At 37.5% G+C, this 22,604-nt stretch overlaps 2 protein-coding genes across 2 annotated transcripts; both read left to right on the top strand.

The window, feature by feature from the left end:
* The first annotated feature begins 236 nt into the window (after positions 1-236).
* Positions 237-3,596, top strand: psmg3 (proteasome (prosome, macropain) assembly chaperone 3). The gene is made up of 3 exons (XM_046039891.1): positions 237-362; positions 1,661-1,889; positions 2,931-3,596. The coding sequence occupies exons 2-3, from the start codon at positions 1,671-1,673 to the stop codon at positions 3,081-3,083; spliced, it is 372 nt and encodes a 123-aa protein (XP_045895847.1). The 5' UTR covers positions 237-362; positions 1,661-1,670; the 3' UTR covers positions 3,084-3,596.
* A 342-nt stretch (positions 3,597-3,938) lies between these two features.
* Positions 3,939-22,502, top strand: tmem184a (transmembrane protein 184a). Its single transcript, XM_046033765.1, has 9 exons — positions 3,939-4,319; positions 4,560-4,772; positions 9,191-9,356; positions 10,224-10,314; positions 13,136-13,211; positions 17,049-17,140; positions 18,458-18,627; positions 18,709-18,906; positions 21,376-22,502. Exons 2-9 carry the CDS (start codon positions 4,581-4,583, stop codon positions 21,603-21,605), a joined length of 1,215 nt encoding a protein of 404 aa, XP_045889721.1. The 5' UTR covers positions 3,939-4,319; positions 4,560-4,580; the 3' UTR covers positions 21,606-22,502.
* Positions 22,503-22,604: the final 102 nt, after the last annotated feature.

Here is a 22,604-nt window from a genome sequence, read left to right as displayed (position 1 = left end):
CGTCTTACCCCAAACTACCCTAAATGTTACTATGATATCTGAAGGCCAACAAGTATCATATTGGCTTTTTATTAGAACGCATGTGCCAATTATTACATATAAAACCCCAAGTCTTATTCCAGTTGTTCGCGATGAAATAATGATTAAAACCTCCTCAAAAAATTGAGCCAGAAACTAACCCGGAAGTCAGACTTGACTTCGTGCGACGTCATCACGCAAAGATAGCTACGTTACGCCCAACCCATAGGCCCCACCCCTACCAAACGAGGCACGTTTGTTTGTGGTGTGAATGACAGAGCCCTAGTAGAGCGCCTCTGAAGTTGCTTGAAGTGAAGGGTTTATTCCGTGCACGAAGAAACAGGGTGAGGATTTAATTGCCGATTCATTGCTAATGCTGAATATCTGGTGATTGTGATGTGAATGGTGACGATTACAGCTGGAGCTAACAGTAGCTGTGTAGCTAACGTTAGCCTGTGGATCTCACTTCCCCGTATCCGACCATCACCTCTGCTAACTCTGCGGAGCTTTTCTTTCACTATCCCGCTGGATGGTAACAAAATAATCTCTCCGCAGGTGGTGGGATGTGGGTTTTAGTCAGCACACAATTCTCAAATACTTCTTTGCTTTCCTTAGCCGCTAACAATATGCTGTATCCGAGTCTGAAAATCCCAAATAAAACCTGTTTGAATCGTAACGTAACTGTCATGTCAGCATGTCAGCTTATTTCCAAGTAACGTTATTTTTCAAATAAGTAGGATGTTTTATGCACAAATTCTGAAAGGTGCAACACAGAGCAGTCCCTTTTAATATGAAAAACTAGATAGCTGACTGGAGAGCTTTTTCATTTGCACTCATATATTATGATTTGTCATCGGTTTCCCTTCATATAAATAAAGACATTTCCACCATAAATTGGTGCAGAAAATGTCTTTAGAATGCAGGAAATTAAGAGTTTAATGCTCAAAATCTTATTGGGGGAGGACCCCATGACGCCCCTATTGATGCCCTTGCTCATGCAACATTTGTAGTGTTAAAGTGTAGGTCATTATTTAACAAACCTTCACCAATCAAATGTTATAACTAATTTATATGTAGCCTACCCCTGAAGTGAAGTGTTCTGTGTGGCGTCTGATTCCACGGGCTACATATAGTGTCATTACTTACGCAGTTAAAGATTCACCTTCAACATGAATTCTACACACAAACTACATATAGTACACATATACAGACAGTTTACACAAATCTCCACACACAACACAGGAGTGACATTAACTTGTCTGTGAGTTTAAGAAAACATATGTTTGTGGTGTTAATTATCTTTTCAAATAATTAGAGTCATTAGTCGATTCATTGATAAGTCGTTTGACAGAAACTTATTTGGCTGTTTTGATAACTTATTATTAATTTCAGTCATTTTACAAGAACAAAATACCAAAACATTTGTGAGTGATTGTTATGTTTTTCCTAGTCATATATGACAGTAAACTGATTTGATAGTAGATTTTGGTGGTCACCTTGGGCTCTGGGAAACAAAAATGATTAATCAGATCATTGATTATTTGAGAAAATAATTGGTATAATAATCTATAATGAAAATCCCCCTTAGCTTCAGCCCTACAAAAAATCTTCATGTACCATTTTGTTTTTTTTTCTCCCCTAGGATTGACAAAATGTCTTCTACTGAGCCCATCATCAGATCGAGACAGACAGAGAAAGAAGTCAATGGAATTTCAACACAGGTCATCTGTACAGAGTTCAGCAATTACATATTCATAGTTCTCACTCAATACGGTAAAATTGGGACATTGATGTCCGTCACACCTGACTCCAGATCCAATGATATCAGCACGCCAATGTTCTCCACCAAAGTACTGCTGGGCAAAGACGAGGTATGCTGGATGAAATTGTTCATATAAATATTGTACCGGTGTGAGATAGACTTGTTCACACGACATCAGATGGACTTGTTGCAGCACAGGTTAACTGATTTCATGCTGTGAAAGGGCAGATGAGATTTGTTCTGAACTGCTGTGGTAGATGGGGTGCAATTAGATGTGTGCAGGCATGGAGTTCAGTGGTCTGTTAAAATTTACACAAGAAAACCCATTTCAGCTGTGGTAGACATGGATCATCCATAGAGAAATAGATTATGATTATGTTTGCTGTAGGACTTGACAATACCCATTGTTTTATTGTCAAGGAGGAATGCAGTGTTGAAGCACCGTCATGCAGACTGAAAGCTGTGATTGAATACTATTATGTAATGTAATTAAGCATTATGTCAACAGCGGAGTCTTCATCTCTGCTATTGTCAAGTTTACTGGATTACACAGCAGCCAGATGACTTGCTACAACCACATCAGGGGTTTCATTAAAATAGAATCAAGTCATATTGTAAGACGTGCAAACTTACTTTGGGAGAACATCACAAAAAAAAAATATTTTTCTCACAATGTGTGTGGAGTATAGCCCAATCAATAATGCTGTGTCAGTAAAGGCAAGTTATATTATTTACCACACATGCGATGGCAGCAGCACAGGCAAGTCTGGCCAACTTGTTCATAATGTGAAATGATTTGGAATGTGAGATGATACCTATAAAACCCTCACAGTGATAAAAGATATGGAAAAAAATATTTTGTATACAAGAAAAAGTGGCGAAAACCAGTTTGTATTTTAATTAGAAAATATGATGATTGATGAACATGATATCAAACATAGAGTACAGGGGTAGGGGTATGTATGAGAAATGTGCCACAGGCGTTATTTCTTGATTTTATGATTGAAGTTTCACAGGCCAGGCCTTTGCACATTTTTAAAGGATTGTAAAAGTAATTTTCAATCATTCATTTTCTTCTGACGTAAACATGTTACATCGCAGCATTGCTGTATGGCAAAATCTAACGCCCTATTTGTGTTTCTATTTTCAGCCTCTGACACATGTCTGTGCCAAAAACCTGGCAACGTTTGTGTCGCAAGAAGCTGGAAACAGGCCTGTCTTACTGGGTCTGGCACTCAAGGATTCCTCCATAGATGCAATAAAACAAATGAAAGAGATCATCAAAAGTTGTCAAGTCTGGTAGTGAGCTAACAAATGGACGTGAAGCATGAAGGCTTAATGATTTAAAGACCTTCTGAGTGCCCCCAGACTATTTCAACTGAAAGGATTTTAGTCTTTACTAAATGCTCCAAGACAGAAATGTATAAATCCAGTTTAATTATTCTGATTAGATTAGTGAGTTATGTCTTCTGGAAAACATAATTTTCGGTTTATCTGGTTGTAAATAACGATTTTGTGCAAGCCACCGTGCCCTCAAAAATGGAGGAATGTGCATTGATTTAAATTACATTTGGCAAAATGATGGCCAATAGCTCCAGTTTCATCACCTTACGAAATACATATTGACCTTAATGTTTTTGTTTTGTTATTTGCAATATTTTATACTGCTTGTTATTTCATGTTTTAGAATTCAAATCTTTGAAATTGTTCCCTGAAAAGAATCTAGAAATAAAACAGGTCACGTCTAAAATGTCTGTCTTTGTTTCGGTTTAGCACTCTCATGACAAAAAGCAGCATTAAAGAGTTTCAACAGCAATCTATAAATCCATATATTTTATTTATTTTAGATCCATCAGCAGTGATGATAATTGCTATATTTTTTTTAGCATCAGCAGGATTTAGTATTTTTCTAAAATGTAATAAATTAATTTATATATAAAAAAAATATGTGTGTGTGTATATATATATATATATGTGTGTGTGTGTGTGTGTGTGTGTGTGTGTGTGTGTGTGTATCTATCTATCTATCTATCATAGATAGATAGATATGTGATTGATTAAATTGGGCTGCAGCAGCCCATACATGTAAGTCAATCTTACCATCATAAAGGCAACGTGATGACGACATACGTGGGGCTGCGGACACGTGAGGCGTTCACCTGTGCTCAGCCTGCTTTTCTTTGCTTGTCGTTTGAGGATATGTTGAAAGTACGCACTGAAAGTTTGGACATTCACTGGTTTCGCAGAGTAAACTCTTGAGGCTGGGTCTTGTTCTTTGGTTACATGCTCTGTTTGAGTTATTAGACGCCGACTATTTGGAATTCGATCTCTGTCCGGTACCTGTCTCAAACAAGGAAGTCCAGTCTGTTGTATCATTCGTTGATGAAGTCGACGGGCCCTTTGTAAATGGCAGTAAATGAACTCGGCTGGCTGCTCTGAAAAGCGATTCTATTCTCAGTGTTGATCCTGTAACGTTGGCTGTTTGTGGACAGTACCATCTAAACGGGATAAAGCTGCTTCCACCCTCCCCCTGCATAAGGTGAGCTGTTTATTGACGCAAAGAATATGCATACTACTACATAACAGCATGGCAGTGTGCCACTTTACTATATAATAGTATATTTTGTAATGAATGAAGTTTTTCAGTAAAATCCAGGATTTGTTTGCCCTTCAGGCAGCATGAAAGCAATGGGGAATATTCAGTCAAACCCACGGGGAGGTGTTTTTACATTTTACCTGTAAACCATACACTGACTTTTTGTGTTTGATACCGTTCCAGGTTAACTTTTCTTTCGAGGACATGGCGGAAAATAATTCCTTTGTTCATCTGGATGTACCGATTCTCCCAGACAAATCAGACATCTCCAATATGACCATTATTCGAACAAGCAATGGGTCGATCATAGAGGATCAGATGTTTTTAAATACAGTGGCTGCTCAGGCCCTCTCTGGGATATTTGTCTGGTCTGCCTTGCTCTTAACATGCCACCAGGTGAGTTTAAGGATCTTTCTAATTACTGGCTTGAAGACACTTAAATCACTGCACCACATTGCACTAGTGAGTAATACAGCTTTAAAGCACTGCACACTGTGGTTGGAGAGACTGACTGATTGTACTTCCCTTGCCAGAGGACAGAAACACATTTAGTAAGCATTATTACCTTGCAGCACAGTGTAGAATTCAGTGTCTCAGATCCCACAGTGTATTTTCTTACTCACAGTGACACTTTGTCTTATCTAGTCATACAATATTGCTTTCTTTCTAGTAAGGTATTTAAAAAAAAAAAAAATATTAATATAGGTTCTACTCTGTGCTTGCAATACCTGGAATATTTTGCTTAGTTTATAGTTGATCGTGACTATCAGATTAAAATGGATGAAAATCCTTTAGCCAGTTAAAGGACAATGAATACACAGCGCTCTCTGTCACTCTCTCTCTGTCTGTCTCAATGAGAAGAATAAATGACTCAACACAGCCCACCTTCACCCAGAAACCATTTTGTTGCTGCTGTAAATGAGTCTTTCCTCTTCTATGGGAGAGTTGCCCACTGTGCACAGATGATAGCTTATCATTATGGTTTTATCATTTGCAGAGAATGCGGCAGGGTGCTGTTTATTATCAGCAGGGAAATCAGTTGATATTGAGATCACGTTTACAGTGTTGTAAAGGATGAGAGTGGTGTTTTCTAGTTTGCTGTGATTTTAATGTTGTGCGGCTGTAATAGTTCCCAGTTTGAATATTCATCCATCCAATATCTTCAGGCTGGAAGTCATATGCCTGGATCCTATTTATGTTATATCGAATGTGGCCACAGCTGTGCATGTTAAGTGGTGTAATTATTTAAAGAGTTGTTTGGGCAGCTTTCTAAGCCTTTTCACATCATCACAAAACAACATGTTGCATCCTGTGATTCAAAAACAATCTTTGTTTAGGGATTTGTGACTCAATATCCAGCAAATTGGTTTCTATCTTTTTAATATAGTACTTGTTTGGCCAACCACTTGCCAGCAAGGCATTGTAATTGAACAAATAAATAGCAAGTGTAGCGCCCAGGAGAATGGAGCAAGTTTGCAACAGGCATCCCTTCTGTCACACGGAGAATAAAATGGTCTGCAGGACTAGTGTTGCAATGCTGGTGGTGTTTCATCTGACTTGGCTCCAGAGGATTGCTATAGACTGTTAAACCCACATTCTGAATACTAAACACAGTTAGACAATGACCTTAGATCCTCTTTGTTGTAAAGTCGCCAATGCTTTTTGGACTAGTAACCGGTGGAGTATGGCTCATTTTTCTTGGTGGGCTTATTGGTCCCTTTGCAACTTGAAGCATTTGGTATTAAGAGCAGCATGCTAGGTGTATTGAGTGCATCATGTTTGGCATATCATTTAGTTACAATGTGTACAATCACTTGTACTATTTTTTTTTTTTTTTTTTTTTTTTTTTTTTTTTTTTTTTGTTTTAGGTTATATCTGTTTTCAAAATTGTTTTATCTGCCCCTAACTCTGTCATGGCAGAAACTGCAGAAATAAATCTGAACTTTACTTTAGCTTGAAGCTATTATTCAGCATACAGCTATGAATTACTGTCAGGTCAGTGTTATGGAGTCAGGAAGGACTTTGGTTTTCTCGCTTTTCAGCAAATGGAGGACATCACTCTACAGTCGTCTTCCCATCACACGTAGAGATGGCCAAATGAATCACACCCCCAGCCTCACAGTAATCAGACTTTAATGTGGAGCCTCTAATGGGCATTTAATCAAGCTGAATGCGTCCAGCAGAGTGATACTTTGGATGTTGTTTAGTTTTTTAACATAAAAAAAAGTTCAGACACACTGATACTACTTATAAATTAGAATAGTACAAAATAATATAGAATATATTATTCAGCAAGTGAGTCGAGTGACAGAAAATGAATCATCCACTATTTTGATAATTGATTGATCGTTTTAGTAATTTTTTAATCAAAAATTTCCTTTGCTTAAAATCTGATAAATTGCTGAGTTTCTTTTTCATATCTAATTTTAAACTGAATATTTGCGTTTTTTGGATTGTTGGTCAAATAAAACAAGAAATATGAATATGTAATCTTTGGTTTAGGAAACTATATCAGCTGCCTTTCACTATTTTCTAACATTTTGACTGCCATTTATCAAGAAAATTATCTGCCGATTAATCAACAATGAAATAATTGTTAGTTGCAGCCCTAAACTACTGTATGTGGTTATACTTACATAATAGGGGAGCTTTAGAAAGTTTTAAATTAATAATAATTGTCCTAGTCCTATTTGCCACAGCACAGTAAAATGCAATATATACACCCATTACTAAATACAAGGGAGAACTATTATAAACACCAGTGCAATCAAATGCAGTAGCCATCCATCGTCAACCGCTTATCCTGTGTAAGGGGGGGGCTGAGCCAATTTCAGCTGACATAGGGCAAAAGGCGTGACCCTTGACAGGTAGCTAGTCGATCACAGGGCCACACATATACAAACAACCACTCACACCTAACAACAATTAAGAGTCGTCGGTTAACCTTGCCTGCATGTCTCTGGACGGTGGAAGGAAGGTAACCCATGCAGACACACTGGGAGTACATGCAGACTGCAAATAGAAAGGCCTGGGACAACCGATGTTCGAACCCACGACCTTCTTGCTTTGAGGCGACTGCCCCACCGTGCCACCCCAGCATACTTTTGTGATTAAAAGAACAAAGAGGATGTATCTTTTGTATCTATTGTTCCTTATTGTAATTTGCAAGAAGTTATGACAAATGTTATTAGAGAAAGTCCTTACAATTGGCTGTCTACTAAGTAGTTGAACCAGCTGAAATTGACATTAAGGCTGCAACTAACTAAATTTAAATGTTGGAGAATCAGGAAAAATGTCCATGACCATCACGTAAAGCCCAAGCTGACAAATTCATACTTCTAGTCTTTACCAACATTTCAAAACCTAAAGATATTTACAATCACCCTGAAAGATAACTTGAATGATCAGAATTAATATGGTAGTGATGTTGTGTTTGTTTCTTTCCCTGTTCGAGAGTTATTCATCAGCAGTGGCATTAGCTTAGTGTGTTTATCAGGATTGCCCTCTCATACTCAATTAGTTGACTAATGGGTAATAAGCATCTTTGTGGACTGAGAAAACATTAGTTTGTTAGTCGTCCTTTTTTATTTATTTATTTTTTTTAAATGAAGTAATGAAGAATGAGTCATCGGTCATTACCAGAAAACGATTGCCACGTCTGTGCATTACAATAATATTCCCTAATATGCTTTGGTCTTTAATAAGCACTACATTTTAAGAGGTCTTTGTGCACGACTGCAGCCACCCGCAGAGGAGAAAGTAATACTGGAGAAACAATTTGACGTTATATCTGCTAATTGTTTATTTGAAGAGACCCTATGTATGATAGTATGAGAACTTAACTGTACAATGTCAGAGAAGATGAAGCTGAGAAGCTGTACAATGTAATCTTAAAATTTTGGAAGGTCAGAACTCTCTCTTTATTCTAGTCCACTCTGTTGCTGATTCTCATAGTGGCAGATCGTTACACAGACCAGCCACGGCAAGAAAAAAAAAATGTAGCTGCAAATAATATCATTCCGGTAAAGAACATAATTTGATTGTTTTCTGTTAGCTCTCAGGTGGTTGACACATCACCTTGATCTCACACATGTGGTTCATATCACTTCAGTGTCAATGCTTTAGGAAAACAACAACTGGTTGTTTTCCTAAAGCTGGTATTTTTCTTCTTTACCAAGGGTGTCTAATACACTGTAATTGTTGATACTTAAAAAGTAACCTAAACCTGTTACTCACAAAGCCTTTCTATAATAACAAGTTAAAGTCACATTATTCTTTTTTTTTTAATCTGTACATTTGTGAAATGTATTATATGCAGATTGTATACACAGTATTACTATAAAGATGCAACCTGTCAAGTTTGGAGCTAAAGTTATTTATCAGACAATAATGAAAAATATTTTCCAGGTTCTCAAAATGTTCATGCTTTATATCAGTTTTTATATCGGTGTAAATTGAATATATCTGGGATTTGGACTGTTGGTCAGATAAAATGGAAAGTAGTTTGAAGATTGGGCTCTTAGAAATTAAAACACAATGTGCTGCTATTTTATAAAAGTAACAAATATTTGATTAATTGGGTAGGGGATTATTTTCCATGGAAATATAGCCTGCATATAAAGGGATTTTTACATATGCTATAGTATATTTTCTATTTTATCCTCAAGTACAAAAATTGCGCTTCTTAGTTATTTAATTCATAACTCTATTCAATGAATGAATATGAATGAATGTATAGCAATGCTCACCAAAATCAGAGAATTATTTTCTTGTTTTGCTAATAGTTTTTTATGTGTTTTGTATTTTCTTTGTAGATCTATACACACCTTCGATCCTACACTGTCCCCAATGAGCAGCGCTACATCATCCGGATCCTGTTTATTGTGCCAGTGTATGCCTTTGATTCTTGGCTCAGCCTGCTCTTTATCAGCAATGACCAGTACTATGTGTACTTTGATTCTGTTCGAGACTGCTACGAAGGTAAGTACCACAAGCTCTCCCTCTAAATGATCTGCCTGATAACATCCTTCTTGGACAGTCATGGTTGTTTGCCTGTGCTCATATTTTTAGAAGACTGACAGATAATGAAAGACAGGGATCTGACCAAACTAGTTTTTCACACAAGTCATTGTTCTCATGTGGGTAGAACTCATTATTTGAGGTGTTACATTTGAGGGAGGAGTCATTTAAGGAGTAGCCCTGTTTGTTTACTGGTTTATAGTGTTTGCAAATTATATATTAAAAAAATAGATGTGTAATTCTGCATTGATTTTTCAATATTCAAACATTATATAAACTATGTTCTGTAGATTGTAGTTTAATTTCCTTTGTACAACTGTAATTATGTATTGAAGTTTTGAGACCAAAGTACTTCACCAATGGCAAAGGTGAACCATATGAAAAATGGATTACAAGTAATTTGAGAGAGGGAAAAGTAGGAAATACATTATTCAGGAGATTGGTTTCCAGTTTGCAGGCCAATTTTGTGGCTGATTGATAGTGCAGAGCATCAGAAAGCAGGGAGACTGGAATACCACCAGCAGCTACGGCTAAAACATAATGAACCTTCTCTTGACTGGACACCATCTGCATTAGCTTTATTTAATCCCTCCTTAAATAGCAACAAAGGATTAGGAAGGGATTTCCAAGACACAGAACCCTTGGAAGCTTCTTAATGTAAAGACTGAAACATTTATTGTTCCAAAATGTAGGACTAATTATTTTTTATCATGTGGACGAAATTAATTTATACTTTAAGGTGATGAGAAATGATTCTATAGTTAAAATAATGCCATGAACACGTATGTTACAGGATTTGAATGATTAGCTCTTCTCTTTCTGTTACAGCTTTTGTCATTTACAATTTCCTGAGCCTGTCCTTTGAGTATCTGGGAGGAGAGAGTGCAATCATGTCGGAGATTCGAGGGAAGCCCATACAGTGAGTGTCATTCCGATACTTCATTCAGTTGTGCCATACATTTACATTTATTATAAAAAATATGTAGTTTTCATATAACAGAAGTAGTAAATATATCAGATGTTTCATTTATATTGTCGTGGAAATTGTATTCCTGGTGAGAGGCACCTTCTTATCTACTTGACTGGGGTAAAGTATGGTACGCTTTAGTGATCGGCCGATTAATCGGGCCAATATTTGGCATCTTGAGATAATCAGCTTTGGCCAATATCTGCACTCTGTGGCCAATGTTAAACATATATTGTTACTGTAGAGAATAATGCAGTTGAATGACGTCACTTCTGTCAAACTAAACCCCACTCTGTCTTAAACACCAGTTAAGTTCTGAAATCTACAGCATAACCCGATGTAATCTAAAACAACATGTTACTGGCTAACAGACCATGTATATTAGATTGTACTCTGCATGGAATAATGGAATTATACATGAATTTTCTTCGTTTTGATATTGCCGTTATATTTTGACCATCGGCTGCCTGCTCTCCTTATATCAGCATTGGCCATTGGAAAAACCCATATCAGTCGACAACTAGTATGGTTTTGTCGCTGCCATTGAATTAGTATTTATTTTGGATGATGCAGCGAAAGAGCAGGCAATAAACAACTGTATTGTTTATCTGTGACAGTTATCTCTTATCTCAGTGCTTTTGAACAGTCTTAGATAGGCTGTGTTGTATGGCTGACTCAGCCACAGGGCAGCAGCTCTTTGCCAGCTTCTTAAGACAGTGGAGACGCTAATGTTGAGCCCTGATTGGAGACATGGCTTAAATTTTACATGTCTTGTTGTAAAAAATCACTGCACCACCTTCTCGCCACTTGTCCTGTAGTCCTTGTGTAATGCCCTTCAGGATTTCCATAGGCATGCAATATTTTATTTCTGAAATTACTCCTCAGAAAGACAATTCTTAAATTTCTAAGAATGCCATATGTTTTATTTTAATCTCCATAAAGCATTTTACACAAGATATAGTCTCAGTGGAAGTAAGAGCATAACTCATACTGTTAAGGTTCAAGTTGAGTATGTTTTAATGAGCAGCATGGTAGATGAATTAGACCACATAGTTGATATACTGTATATACTCCATTACCATGCTCAGAGTTTACATGTTACCATGTTAGAAACATGGTCAACAATCAACACAGAGAACAACAAATACTTGGTCTATTTTCATTCTGCAGGCAACTCCTAATTTGTTTCTCAAATTCAATTTGACTGTCCATGCTCTTATTTGCAAGGGATGAGGATGCATTGTGAGTGTGTGAGCATTCATCTGCCTTGGTTACAAAGAAGAAAAAGACACAAATTAAAACAATTAGATGTGTTGACATTAGGCAAGTAATGAAATGTTGTCTAAAAATGAGACAATACATTTATACAGTCTGGTAGTTAGCAGCATGAAAATCACCTGAAGTGCTCTGAATGGGACCTTAGGGTTATGAGGTTGAAGACTCTGTAGTGCACGAGACTGATTGTGAACTGTTACTTAGGATGAGGCTGAGTTTGTCTTAAATTTCCTCTCTGCTGCGTCCAGGCTCAGTCCTACACCAGAGTCAGTCTTTTGCACCAGTATATTTATTCCATCTGCCTCCCCCACACCCTAAACTGCCTCCTAAACACAATACCAATTACTTAGTGTCACAACACAGTGAACAAAGAATACATCTGAATACATGCTGAAACCAGAACTTCTTTAAGAAAAGGTCTAATCTACATTCTTCTGTCTAGTTCATCAGTATTGTAAGACCAGTCCAGTTTGTTGGTGATACAGTTGTTTTGGCCCAAAGCCATTTAGTTAATCTGCCAAAGGAGCCTTTAAATTCACTGTCTCACACGACATCTTGACCTACCTGTACTACATGTATTGTTCTATAGACATGTTAAATAACAGCAGTACTTATACTTTTGCATTAATGCTTCAAATGCCAGTATTCCTAATTACAAATTTAATTTTAGTGTATGTGCATCAGAAATTTTATGTACACAATGTGGTGTAAGCAGCTTGTCTTTCCGTTTCCATGATTGGCTTTTTTTGCAGCTCTAAATAGCTCCTAATTGGAATTTTGTCATATAGGCAGCTTTGCATGAACAACGTTGTCTCAGGTTTTTAAATCTCTTTTTGTCAATTGTCAGCACCAATTTTTTATATTTTTGCTTCATCATATAAGTAAATCATGTAGTCAAAATATTAGGAACACTTGTCAAATATATTACCACCCAGAAAATGTATTCTAGATAAATTATTCATTATTGATTAATCTGCCTATTAGTTTCTTGATTAATTGATTACTTGTTTTGTCTATAAAATATCACAAACAATTGCAAAATGCCCATAACAGTTTCCCAGAGCCTAAGGTGATGTCTTGAAATGTCCAACCAACAGTCAAAAATCCAGTGATAACAACACTCATTGGCCGCATTATTAGGTACACCTTGCTAGTAGCGGGTTGGACCCCCTTTTGCCATCAGAACTGCCTTAATTCTTCGTAGCATACTTTCAAAAGGGTTTTGGAAACATTCCGACTGTCTATCATTTTTGACTATCAGTTAATTAACAAAATAATTGTCAATTATTTTCCTGTCAGTTTATTAACAAACCATTAACTTTAATGTCACAGAACTGAACAGTTAGGCAAGCTAGTGGTATGGCTGTTGTATTACAGCATACATGTGTACTCTTTTACTTGTCATTCAATACATACATTATACTGTAACTTGCTTCTGTTTTCTGATGCTAAATATCTGATGTTTGAGTTGTCATGGCATCATTTCCTGTCTTCACAGGTCAAGTTGTCTGTATGGTACCTGCTGTCTTGTTGGAATGAGCTACTCTATCGGCTTTTTAAGATTCTGCAAACAGGTGAGCTGTTCCCCTTATCTCCACTCTAGAGATTCTCCTACTGACTACGGAAATACGTTTATGCACATTGAAACTAAGAATGCATCGGTAAACATCACTGCTCTGTAAATTACCATTCTGTCCAGATCTCCAGACTGTTTAAAAATGACAGCTGTTATAATTGGTTTTGTGCTTTTCAGAGGATAACATCCACTTGTTTAAAAACAAAAAAACAAAAACGCAATTGAGGCCAGGTGAAAGCAGCTTGATAATAAACACAGAGATGATATGAGCTGTCAGTGCAGAGCTCCCTCCCGGTGTCTTGGGATGATGCAAAAGCTCACAGTCTAACGCTGATGGAAATTTGAACTGAGAGTTATGTCTTCAAAACAAAATACATGGTGAAATGATTTTTTTCAATAAGGGCAATTGATAAACACTGTGTGCCTTCTCAGGAATCTTACATGAAGTGTTTTAAAAGGAAAACTTCCAAAGTTTTCTCTAGTGGCACATCTGAAAGGAATATTCGTTAAAGGACATGTGAGAGGACAGTTCAAGATCAGCATAGAATTATAAATTGTCGCACTGTGCTAGAACTCCCATCAGTTTTGTTGGAGCTTGCTGGGTTGAGTGCAGCTAAAGCATTGGAGGAAGGGCTTAGCAATGAATTTTCTGCTTTTAAAATAGGTCATCCTAATAACATTCATTTATTATTGAATTTCAGAAATCAGTATATCGTAATGATTAAATGCTGTTTTGCAAGTCAACTCCCATAAAGACAGTGACTAACTGGATTCAAATAATGATTAACTGCTAATGTAATTAACTGGATTGTAATCTAACTGGATTGCTAAAGCACATGATTATATAATAATGTTTACAAAAAACATTAAAATTCTTTGCATATTTTGGGGAAGCTTCACTGTGTGATTAGAAGAGTTTAACAAATTAATCAGTGATATGGGGGGAAAAAAGCAGCCTAGAGTTATGGTTGTTCTTGTAGATAAGGTTAGAGAATAAGCTGCTCTTGCATCCTAAGCTGTTTTTAGACATATCTAATAATTTATCATATTGTAGGACACTTTAGGGTCTTATTTTCCTGAAACTGTGAGAAAGTATAATCCAGTGGACCCCAGTGGCAGCTGTTAAGCTGGGGGTCCAAATAAATGTTCAATATATGAAGTTCATATGGCTGTGATCAACAAACTTTTGCCATTTTGGTAGTGTTAACCAGGCGCCACTGCTGAGATATTATTAGTATACATACATAATTATACTATCATACATGCAGTACGTTATTAGTAGGAGGAAAACAGAATCAGCAGGTGGAGCTGAGTTGAGCTTAAACAATTGCTAATCACAAGAGCTCCTCTCAGCCCTGTTTAAAAGTAGCAAGCAGATTAAATGGACCAGGTGTAGAGAGGTGACAAGTCTTTGGAGGAAAAAAAGGTCTCCTCTGTTAATCATCATGAAGTCCCAAAATACTAATATACTGTACATTATTTATTAATAATAAAAATATAAAATGCTGTTAACATCCATACATTATGATAGTCTTTTGAGGCAACAACTACAATAACCTAGTTTACAATGAAATATTTATATTATTCCTGTGCATTAGTGTATTTACTACAGATTCACTTCCGCGGACAGTGCCAGAATATTGCCAAATATGCAAGTGCAAAAAAAGAGAGCCATCTGACGAATGTGTATTGTGACTGCGTTTGTGCTACAGCTGGCTGTTTGGGGTATTGTTTTCTTTTAGTTTTTTTTCTTTTTTTTTTCTTAAAGGGATAAACAGCAGCAAGAATACACAAGCAGTTGATATAAAAAGTTATGTCGAGCAGAAGTTGTATCAGAAAGGCGTCTGGGACAGCAGGACAGAGGCTGTGAGAAGAGAGTGCGGCAACACAACACCAAAAACAATGGCTTTGTGGTCCAATACATAGATTTAATAAATAAACTGTTATCAATTTAGGATCAGGGGTCAGCTCTGACAGTCTGTATTGTGATACACAAAGTAAATAGGTGGTGTTGTTGAGAATTGTACATCAGTTTTGTAGTTAGTTGCCACCGGTGAACGATTGCAGTGAACTCTGAAGAAGTAAAAATTATGACAGAAACAAAATGCTTTGGGTCATTTCAAGCTGTGAATTCTCTGAAACATTATTTATCATTGTAATGGAAACACTGGCAGGTTTAACAAAAGATGGAGCAAGTAAAATCTGGTGAATTATAACAGATGTGCATATTATCCTAAATTCACCTAATCCTCTGATGCACCAGTTAGCAATAGAGCTGTTAATTAAGCCGCTGACAGCTATGTAGAGTAATGTATCTTACATTTGTATAGTGCAGTGTACATTGACTCTCACATGTAGCTTAGTATTAACATTTATTACAAGGGCGGCATGCATGGATGCATTTACTAACTAATTTGAGGCCGAACCCCAGTAGACTTTTAATCCAGTGCAATTATGAAGGTGCATTGTGTTTTGAATATCAGACATGTCAGGAAGTATCATGCAAAATATATTTGCTTTGAGAGAATTCCAAGTGACAAACTGGAGCTAGAATAAGCACAGTACAACCAAAGAGTGTCAGCACTAAAAGCTTCAAAGTAAATCCATAACATAAAGGATCATTGATGTCATTTTGTTGTGGCCACGACTGACTCCAGTCATTTTAAAAAGTCTCCCTCTGTCTAATCAAATTGAACACTCCTGGTCTGTTGCCACAGCAATGACGGGAGTTTAGAACAGCCTCTGTCAAATTGGTTGGTTCAGGCTCCTATAAACAACATGGAGGACAGATGTCCTCCAGTCTTACATTGTATGCTGGACAAGTCTATTTCCCCTGCATCCTCTGTTGTCCAACCAGGCCACAGCATCAATATGGTTGGCTTTCAAGGACTGAAGGAAAGACAACTTTAACAAATTATGCATTTTATGACCTTTTAATTGAGGTTTTTGAACACATAAGGAAATATGCTCATTTGCTTTCTTGCGTGTAGTTGGATGAGAAGATCAATATTACTCTCATATCTGTCAGTTATATGTAAGGCTACAGCCAGCTGCCAGTTAGCTTAGCTTAGCAAAAAGACTGGGAACAGGGGTAATCTACTAGTCTCACCTACCAGCACTGCAAAAGCTTACTAATTATTAGGTTATATCTTGTTTGTTTATTCTGAACTAAAAATTTAAGTTTAAAAACAATAATTTGCTGTTTTAAACGGGGTTATGTGCCGGACTTTTTCTTGGCTCTGAACAGTTTCAAGGCAACCAGAGGAGACTAGGAAGTAACAGAAGCTGAGAGTCAAGAAACAGTCCATCACATAAAACGGCAAATTGTTCTTTTTACACTTTGGAATTTGTATGGATTAAATAAATTAGATATAATCTGGTAATTAGGGAGCTTTATATGTGCTGGTAGACAGATTTTATTATCTTTGGATGGAGCCAAGCTATTTTCCCCTGTTTCCAGTCTGTGTGCTAAGCTAAGTTTGCCAGCTGCAGGCTGGACAGAGAATGGTATCAGTCATCCAACTCTGTCAGATAGGGAACAAGTGCTTTTCCCAAACTGTCGAACTATTCCTTTAAGTTGTAGCTGACGAGACAGATATGTCACAACATTTGTGGCAGTACTGAATAGTTGGAACATAAAAACAAAACAAAAATATAGCTGTTATGGTGAATGGCCACCGGTTAGGTTATAGGGATTTGGAGACATGGAAACTTGCATGTCATTGAGCAGGTCTTTTGCATGTAATTGAATGTACAAACTGATTCTGATGTCTTTTATCCTCCTCCTCCTTCATGGTGTCCTTGTTTGTTTTGGTGTATCTTATGTGTCCTCCAGGCGACTCTCCAGTTCTGCGTTGTCAAACCCATCATGGCTGTAATCACCATCATCCTGCAGGCCTTTGGCAAATATCATGATGGAGATTTTAAGTGAGCAGCACCTCTCTTTCCCTTTCATTCGTTCTGTATCTTGCGTATCAATGTCATTGCCAGCAGGCTTGTTTGCTGTTTATGTGCACATCAATTTGCAAAAGGAGATAATTATATCACCTTTCCACATCTGGCACAATGAAAAGGTTTAGAATTTAATTTCTAGCAGAATGTGCTGGGTTCAAACTTTTCTGTGCGAGTGTACAGGTACTCTACTGCGTGTGGTCCCAGTTGTGTTTGTGTCCTAGCCATAATCACAGCCTTTTGGGTATTTTTGTTATTGCAAAGAATAATTCAGCTTTTTGAATTATGGACTAAAGAATTTATATCTCTTTATATTAACTTTTCTACAATTGTAGTAAGTGTTCTGAAATGAACACCCTTAATTCATATTGCATGTCATACCTAGTGAAACACAGTGTTATAAAGGAAGATGCATTGTTTCATTTCATACTTTTACTTTGGATGTCAAGTGATACACAGATGGGGATAAATTGCAGACTAACAAATTTAATTTTAGTGTATTTTCAGTCGTACCAGATGAGCCAATAGGGTCTCAAAAGAATATGGAGAGGGTAATACATTCAATAAAATGATGCGTGTAATCAAAAGCTATAAAATCTATAGACCCTGCCTGACTTATTTTCAGGTGCTCGCCTCCGCCTTTATAAGTCAGTCTCTTTCTTAAGATTCAGCTGTGACAACAGCTGAATGTAGTTTCTTAACTACTCTGAAGAAGCACATAGTTCAAGTTTCCAATCAGCTTTATATCATCACCCTCTTACTGTCAGACTAAAAAGATAGACATGATTCAATTCTTCCTTCTTATTTCTTCATGTACTTCAGGAGCAAAATTAGCTGGCAGAAATAATTGTCTTTTCTCATGTATTTCTTTAAGCTCTGTAGCAAGACCATGATGATTCATAGATTGTTTACTTATACGCTTTCAGCCAACCATGCACTCTATACTGCATGGGAGTAATTAGTGTAGTCACAGCTGAGTCCTCAGAGGCTCTCTAGAATGCAAAGAGGGAAGGCAGTCTGACAATGAAATATAGACAAACCTGCCTGTTTATTAGATTCATCCTGAAATAAGAAGGCAACGTACAAACAGGCAGTTATTAACTGCTTTAAATAAGACGACAAAAAGTGTGAATTTCCAGCTGTACTGAGGTCTGTCTTTTCCATTCGCCCAAAGCAATAAATAGGCTCAAAACATAAATAAACAGGTACTATAATCACAGATAGACAAATGTCATTGTTGTAAATTGACCAAATATGTAATTATTGGGCTTTTCCTACTCTCTTTCTGTGCAGTATAAATGGAGGATACCTATATATCACAATCATCTACAACTTCTCAGTCAGCCTCGCTCTCTACGCTCTCTTCCTCTTCTTCTTTGCCACAAGTGACCTGCTCAGGCCGTACGAACCGGTGCTCAAATTCCTCACAATCAAATCTGTCATCTTCTTATCCTTCTGGCAAGGTAAGTTCATCCCTCTACTTTATTTTATCAGTACCAGTATATAAAGTATGAATTGCTGATGAAAGGTTTGCTGCTTTGTAGGAATGGTCCTTGCCATCCTGGAGCGCTGTGGCGTCCTACCCAACGCACTCTTCATTGATGGACAAGAGGTCGGTGCCGGCACCGTGGCAGCAGGATGGCAGAACTTTATTATCTGCATCGAAATGTTCTTTGCTGCTATTGCCCTCCGATATGCCTTCACTTGCACCGTCTACCAGGAGAAAACAAATGAAGTGCCAGGTGAGAACTGTAGGCTGTAAAGAGAGCAGGCAAAAGCTGTTGAACTGATTATTACCTTTTGCCCTCACCTTGAAAATACGTTGACATGTTCCGAAGCTAATTGCCCTTCTCCCCCACTGAATAAGAACTGACACAGACTTGAAAGTGATAGCAGTAACAGTAATTGCATTGCTCTGTGCCTTTTGCAGCCATTTATCCCCAGTCAGACTGACTTTTAAAGTTAGATTTCTCATTCACTCCCTCTATTTTAACTGATACACAAGCTGGAATGTATACATATTTACAAATATGCACATATTAAAAGTAGTGTTGTCGTGATGAGTGTGTCAGCTTCAGGGTGGAAGCCAGCAGGGTCTTTTGTCGTACATTATTAACTTGTGGCTCAGAGGACAGTTGCCAGTAAAGCAATGTAGAGGAAGATGAAGAGGAATTCACAGCCACAGTAAAGTAACTAGCAGGGAGCGAGCAGCACCCCTTTGACGTCAGTGATGCTTGCAAGTAAAAGACAAATGGAACCCATGGGGAAAGCCTTCCACAGCAATATAAATCATTTTGCCATTTTTTCCCTGCTGTAGGAAATCCTCTATTCCATTGAGCTGCTTAACATGCAGAAGTACTGAAAGTGATGATGAAACTGAAACGTTTCTGTGAGAGCATATGACCACTTATTTTTTTAATCAAGATGAAAATGAAAGAAGGTAATGGGATGAAATTATTGGTTTTCATCCTCACCCATTCTTCCTGCCCACATGGAAAGAAATCCATTATTCATCTTTCTGACCAGTTGAGCAATAATAATAATAAACATACTGCTTCAGTGTTTGACAGCTGATTAATACATGTTTTGTTGTTTTAGCCATCCTGTCCCCTCTGGCAGTTCAGTTCCTGGCGTGTCCAGGGAAAGGTCATTCTCTTACATAAAGTGTGCATTTAGCAGAGAAGGCAGACTTGTAGTGGGGTGAGTGGTAACATTGACACTGTAGTTCTGCTGCTGCGCCCGCACACAGGTGTTGATGTGTGTGAATGCAGAGGCTGCCACACCTCTGGTTTACCATTCCTCTGCTTCAGCCCTGTGAGGAGAAACTCAGCAGACCGTGCATAAATGGCCTGTACCACCCTCACCCCTCCTTTCCCTTCTCTTTGCCACCTCCATGAGCCAATCCAGACAGCACTGCCAGTGACCCTGAAACAGTAGGCTGTGGATGTTTGCCGGCTTTCTTTTTTTGCCTTGGACACCCTTTTAGTTCTGGGGCAACCTCAACTTAGCTCACAGCTGGGTGCCAAGGGACCATCAGATGGTGACTGTGACTGAATTCTGTTCAGTCCATTTATAGACTGGAGCCTGATAGAAAAAAAGAGAGAGAGGAAAAAAATCATGCCTATTATTTTTCTCTCATACTTACTGTCTCACATTGGATACTGTTTATAGTAACAGTGAAACACAAATGCAAATAATCAAATAGGGCTGGACGATATGGGCAAAAATGTTATCATGATAAAAAGTTTCATATCTTTCGATATCGATAATTGTCACAATAAGTATCAAATCGTTAATTCTTTTGAGTTTAAGGGCTGATTTTTGCTTCTGAGTGAAAGTTGAAGAAACCTGATGGTTATTGTGGTTTTAAACTCTTCTTTATAGTCATCACTTGAGGCCAAACAGCGGATCACTTCACAAATCCGAGGTAGAACATTCAAAACAATTATGATAAAATCTTTGTCAACAAATATGGGTGAGTAAAATTATGTAAACGCTTTTATCAGTCCCTTTAGCTCAACAAAATAAAAATCTTAATAAAAGAATTATTCAAGTGAATAAAATCAAACATTTATTTAATATTATTGAACATTTGTTATATTGTTATTGAAAATAATTATATTGCAATAATTATTGTTTTATTGTCCAGCCCTATAATCAAATCAATAAAAAAATTAATTTCACACCATTAGGTCATTCATCCAGGAAAAATGCAAAACCTTTTGTTGTTCTGGCTTCTGGAGGACAAGGATTTGCTGCATTTATTTTTAAATTAAATGTCTTTTGGCTTTTGAACTGTTTCTTTGACGAAACAAATTATATGAAGATATCATCTTGGGGTACTTGTGAAAAATTCACACCCCCATATTTGTATTCAGCCGTTCAGATTGATCCCCTTGGTTCAACGATTTGAAGGAATAGCTCAACATTTTGGGAAATACTCTTATTTGGTTTCTTGCCAAAGGTTAAATTAGAAGATTAATAGTCTCCCACTCTTATGTCTCTATGGTAAATATACAGTCAGTTAGCTTAGCTTTTCATAAAACTGGGAATGGCAGAAACGGGTAGGTTGGCTATGTGTAAAGGTAACAAAATCCGCACCTCTACTAACTCGCCAATTAACACATTATGTCTCAGTTGTTTGTTCAAAAATTTAAAGTGTGATGCATGATAGTCTAATCAATCATCTCCCATTTTCCATGTTCCTACAGAGAACATCCCTCCTATGCAGAGCATCTCCAGTGGTCTGAAGGAAACCATAAACCCGGGGGACATGGTACAAGATGCCATCCACAACTTCTCCCCGGCCTACCAGCAGTACACCCAGCAGTCCACACAGGAGGTGGTCCAGCCCAACATGAACGGAAAAGTGACCACAGGCAACAAGAGCTCCCGCAAGTCTGATAAAATCATGCTGATTACCTCTGATGATGAGTTTTAGGCATTTTCCCAGCAAGATCCAGGTGTTTTTGTCCTTGCCACCCCTATCTCTGACCCCCTGGGGAAACAGCTGTATCGCATCTCGCAGAGAGCTGGGTTGAATCCAGGTGTTTCATTTTCATTATCCCAGTATTTAAGATGAACAGCTTACCTCTGTCCTGTTTTTAATTAATAATTTAAGCACCAAAGAAGGATGAAATTATGAATAGTTTTTAGAATTAATAGCTAAATGACAAGATAACAGATCTGTCGCCATCTGGACAGTAACAACCGCAGGAAAATTACTATGCTACTTGTTCAACAGTGTCCCTGATCCTGATTCTGTTTCTGTCATTATGTCAGTACTCCGTCTCTGGCCGTCTGAAGTGTTTTCCCTCTGATTCATGTCATTTTCAAAGAGGAGATCATTAATATGTGACTCCAGGTGGGAAGCAGGGAAGCCAGCGATGGCTGGAAATGACACTTCATGGACCGTCTCTAGCATCTGCTTGTTTGAAGTATTTGCTGAGCATTCCTCTGCATAGTTCCTGACAAATGGAAAGATTTGTTTTGGAGCAGGCACTTTGTAGGAGACTTATCGAAGTTTTTCAAAGTGGGAGTATTCTCTTTAATTTTACCAGAATGCTAAAGAGTGTAATTCAGTGCCACTACACCTCCGTTCAACAGACGCTAACAAATGAGATTTTTTTTGTGGCTTCTGCGCTAATTGTAAATGCTTTTAGCAGAATCTTTTTGTGTTTGACGTGATCACTATTCATGATATAATTTCATGTTCCAGGGATTATGAAATATGTACAGAATTTGATTGGTGTAAATTGTGGTGTTTAATACTGTATGTTCTCTTTGTGTAAAAACAAAAAATCGTTTTGGATTATGAAGTTAAAAAACTTAAACTTAATGTATTCAATGTGTGTCGTTCAGGCGTAGTTGGATCAAACCAAAGTCTGTGGGGGGAGAGAAATGGAGACTTCGTAGTTTCTTCTACCACTTTGTTTTTCAC

This window comes from Micropterus dolomieu, linkage group LG02, assembly GCF_021292245.1.
Source record: "Micropterus dolomieu isolate WLL.071019.BEF.003 ecotype Adirondacks linkage group LG02, ASM2129224v1, whole genome shotgun sequence".
Classification (NCBI taxonomy): Eukaryota; Metazoa; Chordata; class Actinopteri; order Centrarchiformes; family Centrarchidae; genus Micropterus; species Micropterus dolomieu.
Note: the sequence above shows the minus strand (reverse complement) of the source record. Positions and strands in the feature narration are given on the sequence as shown.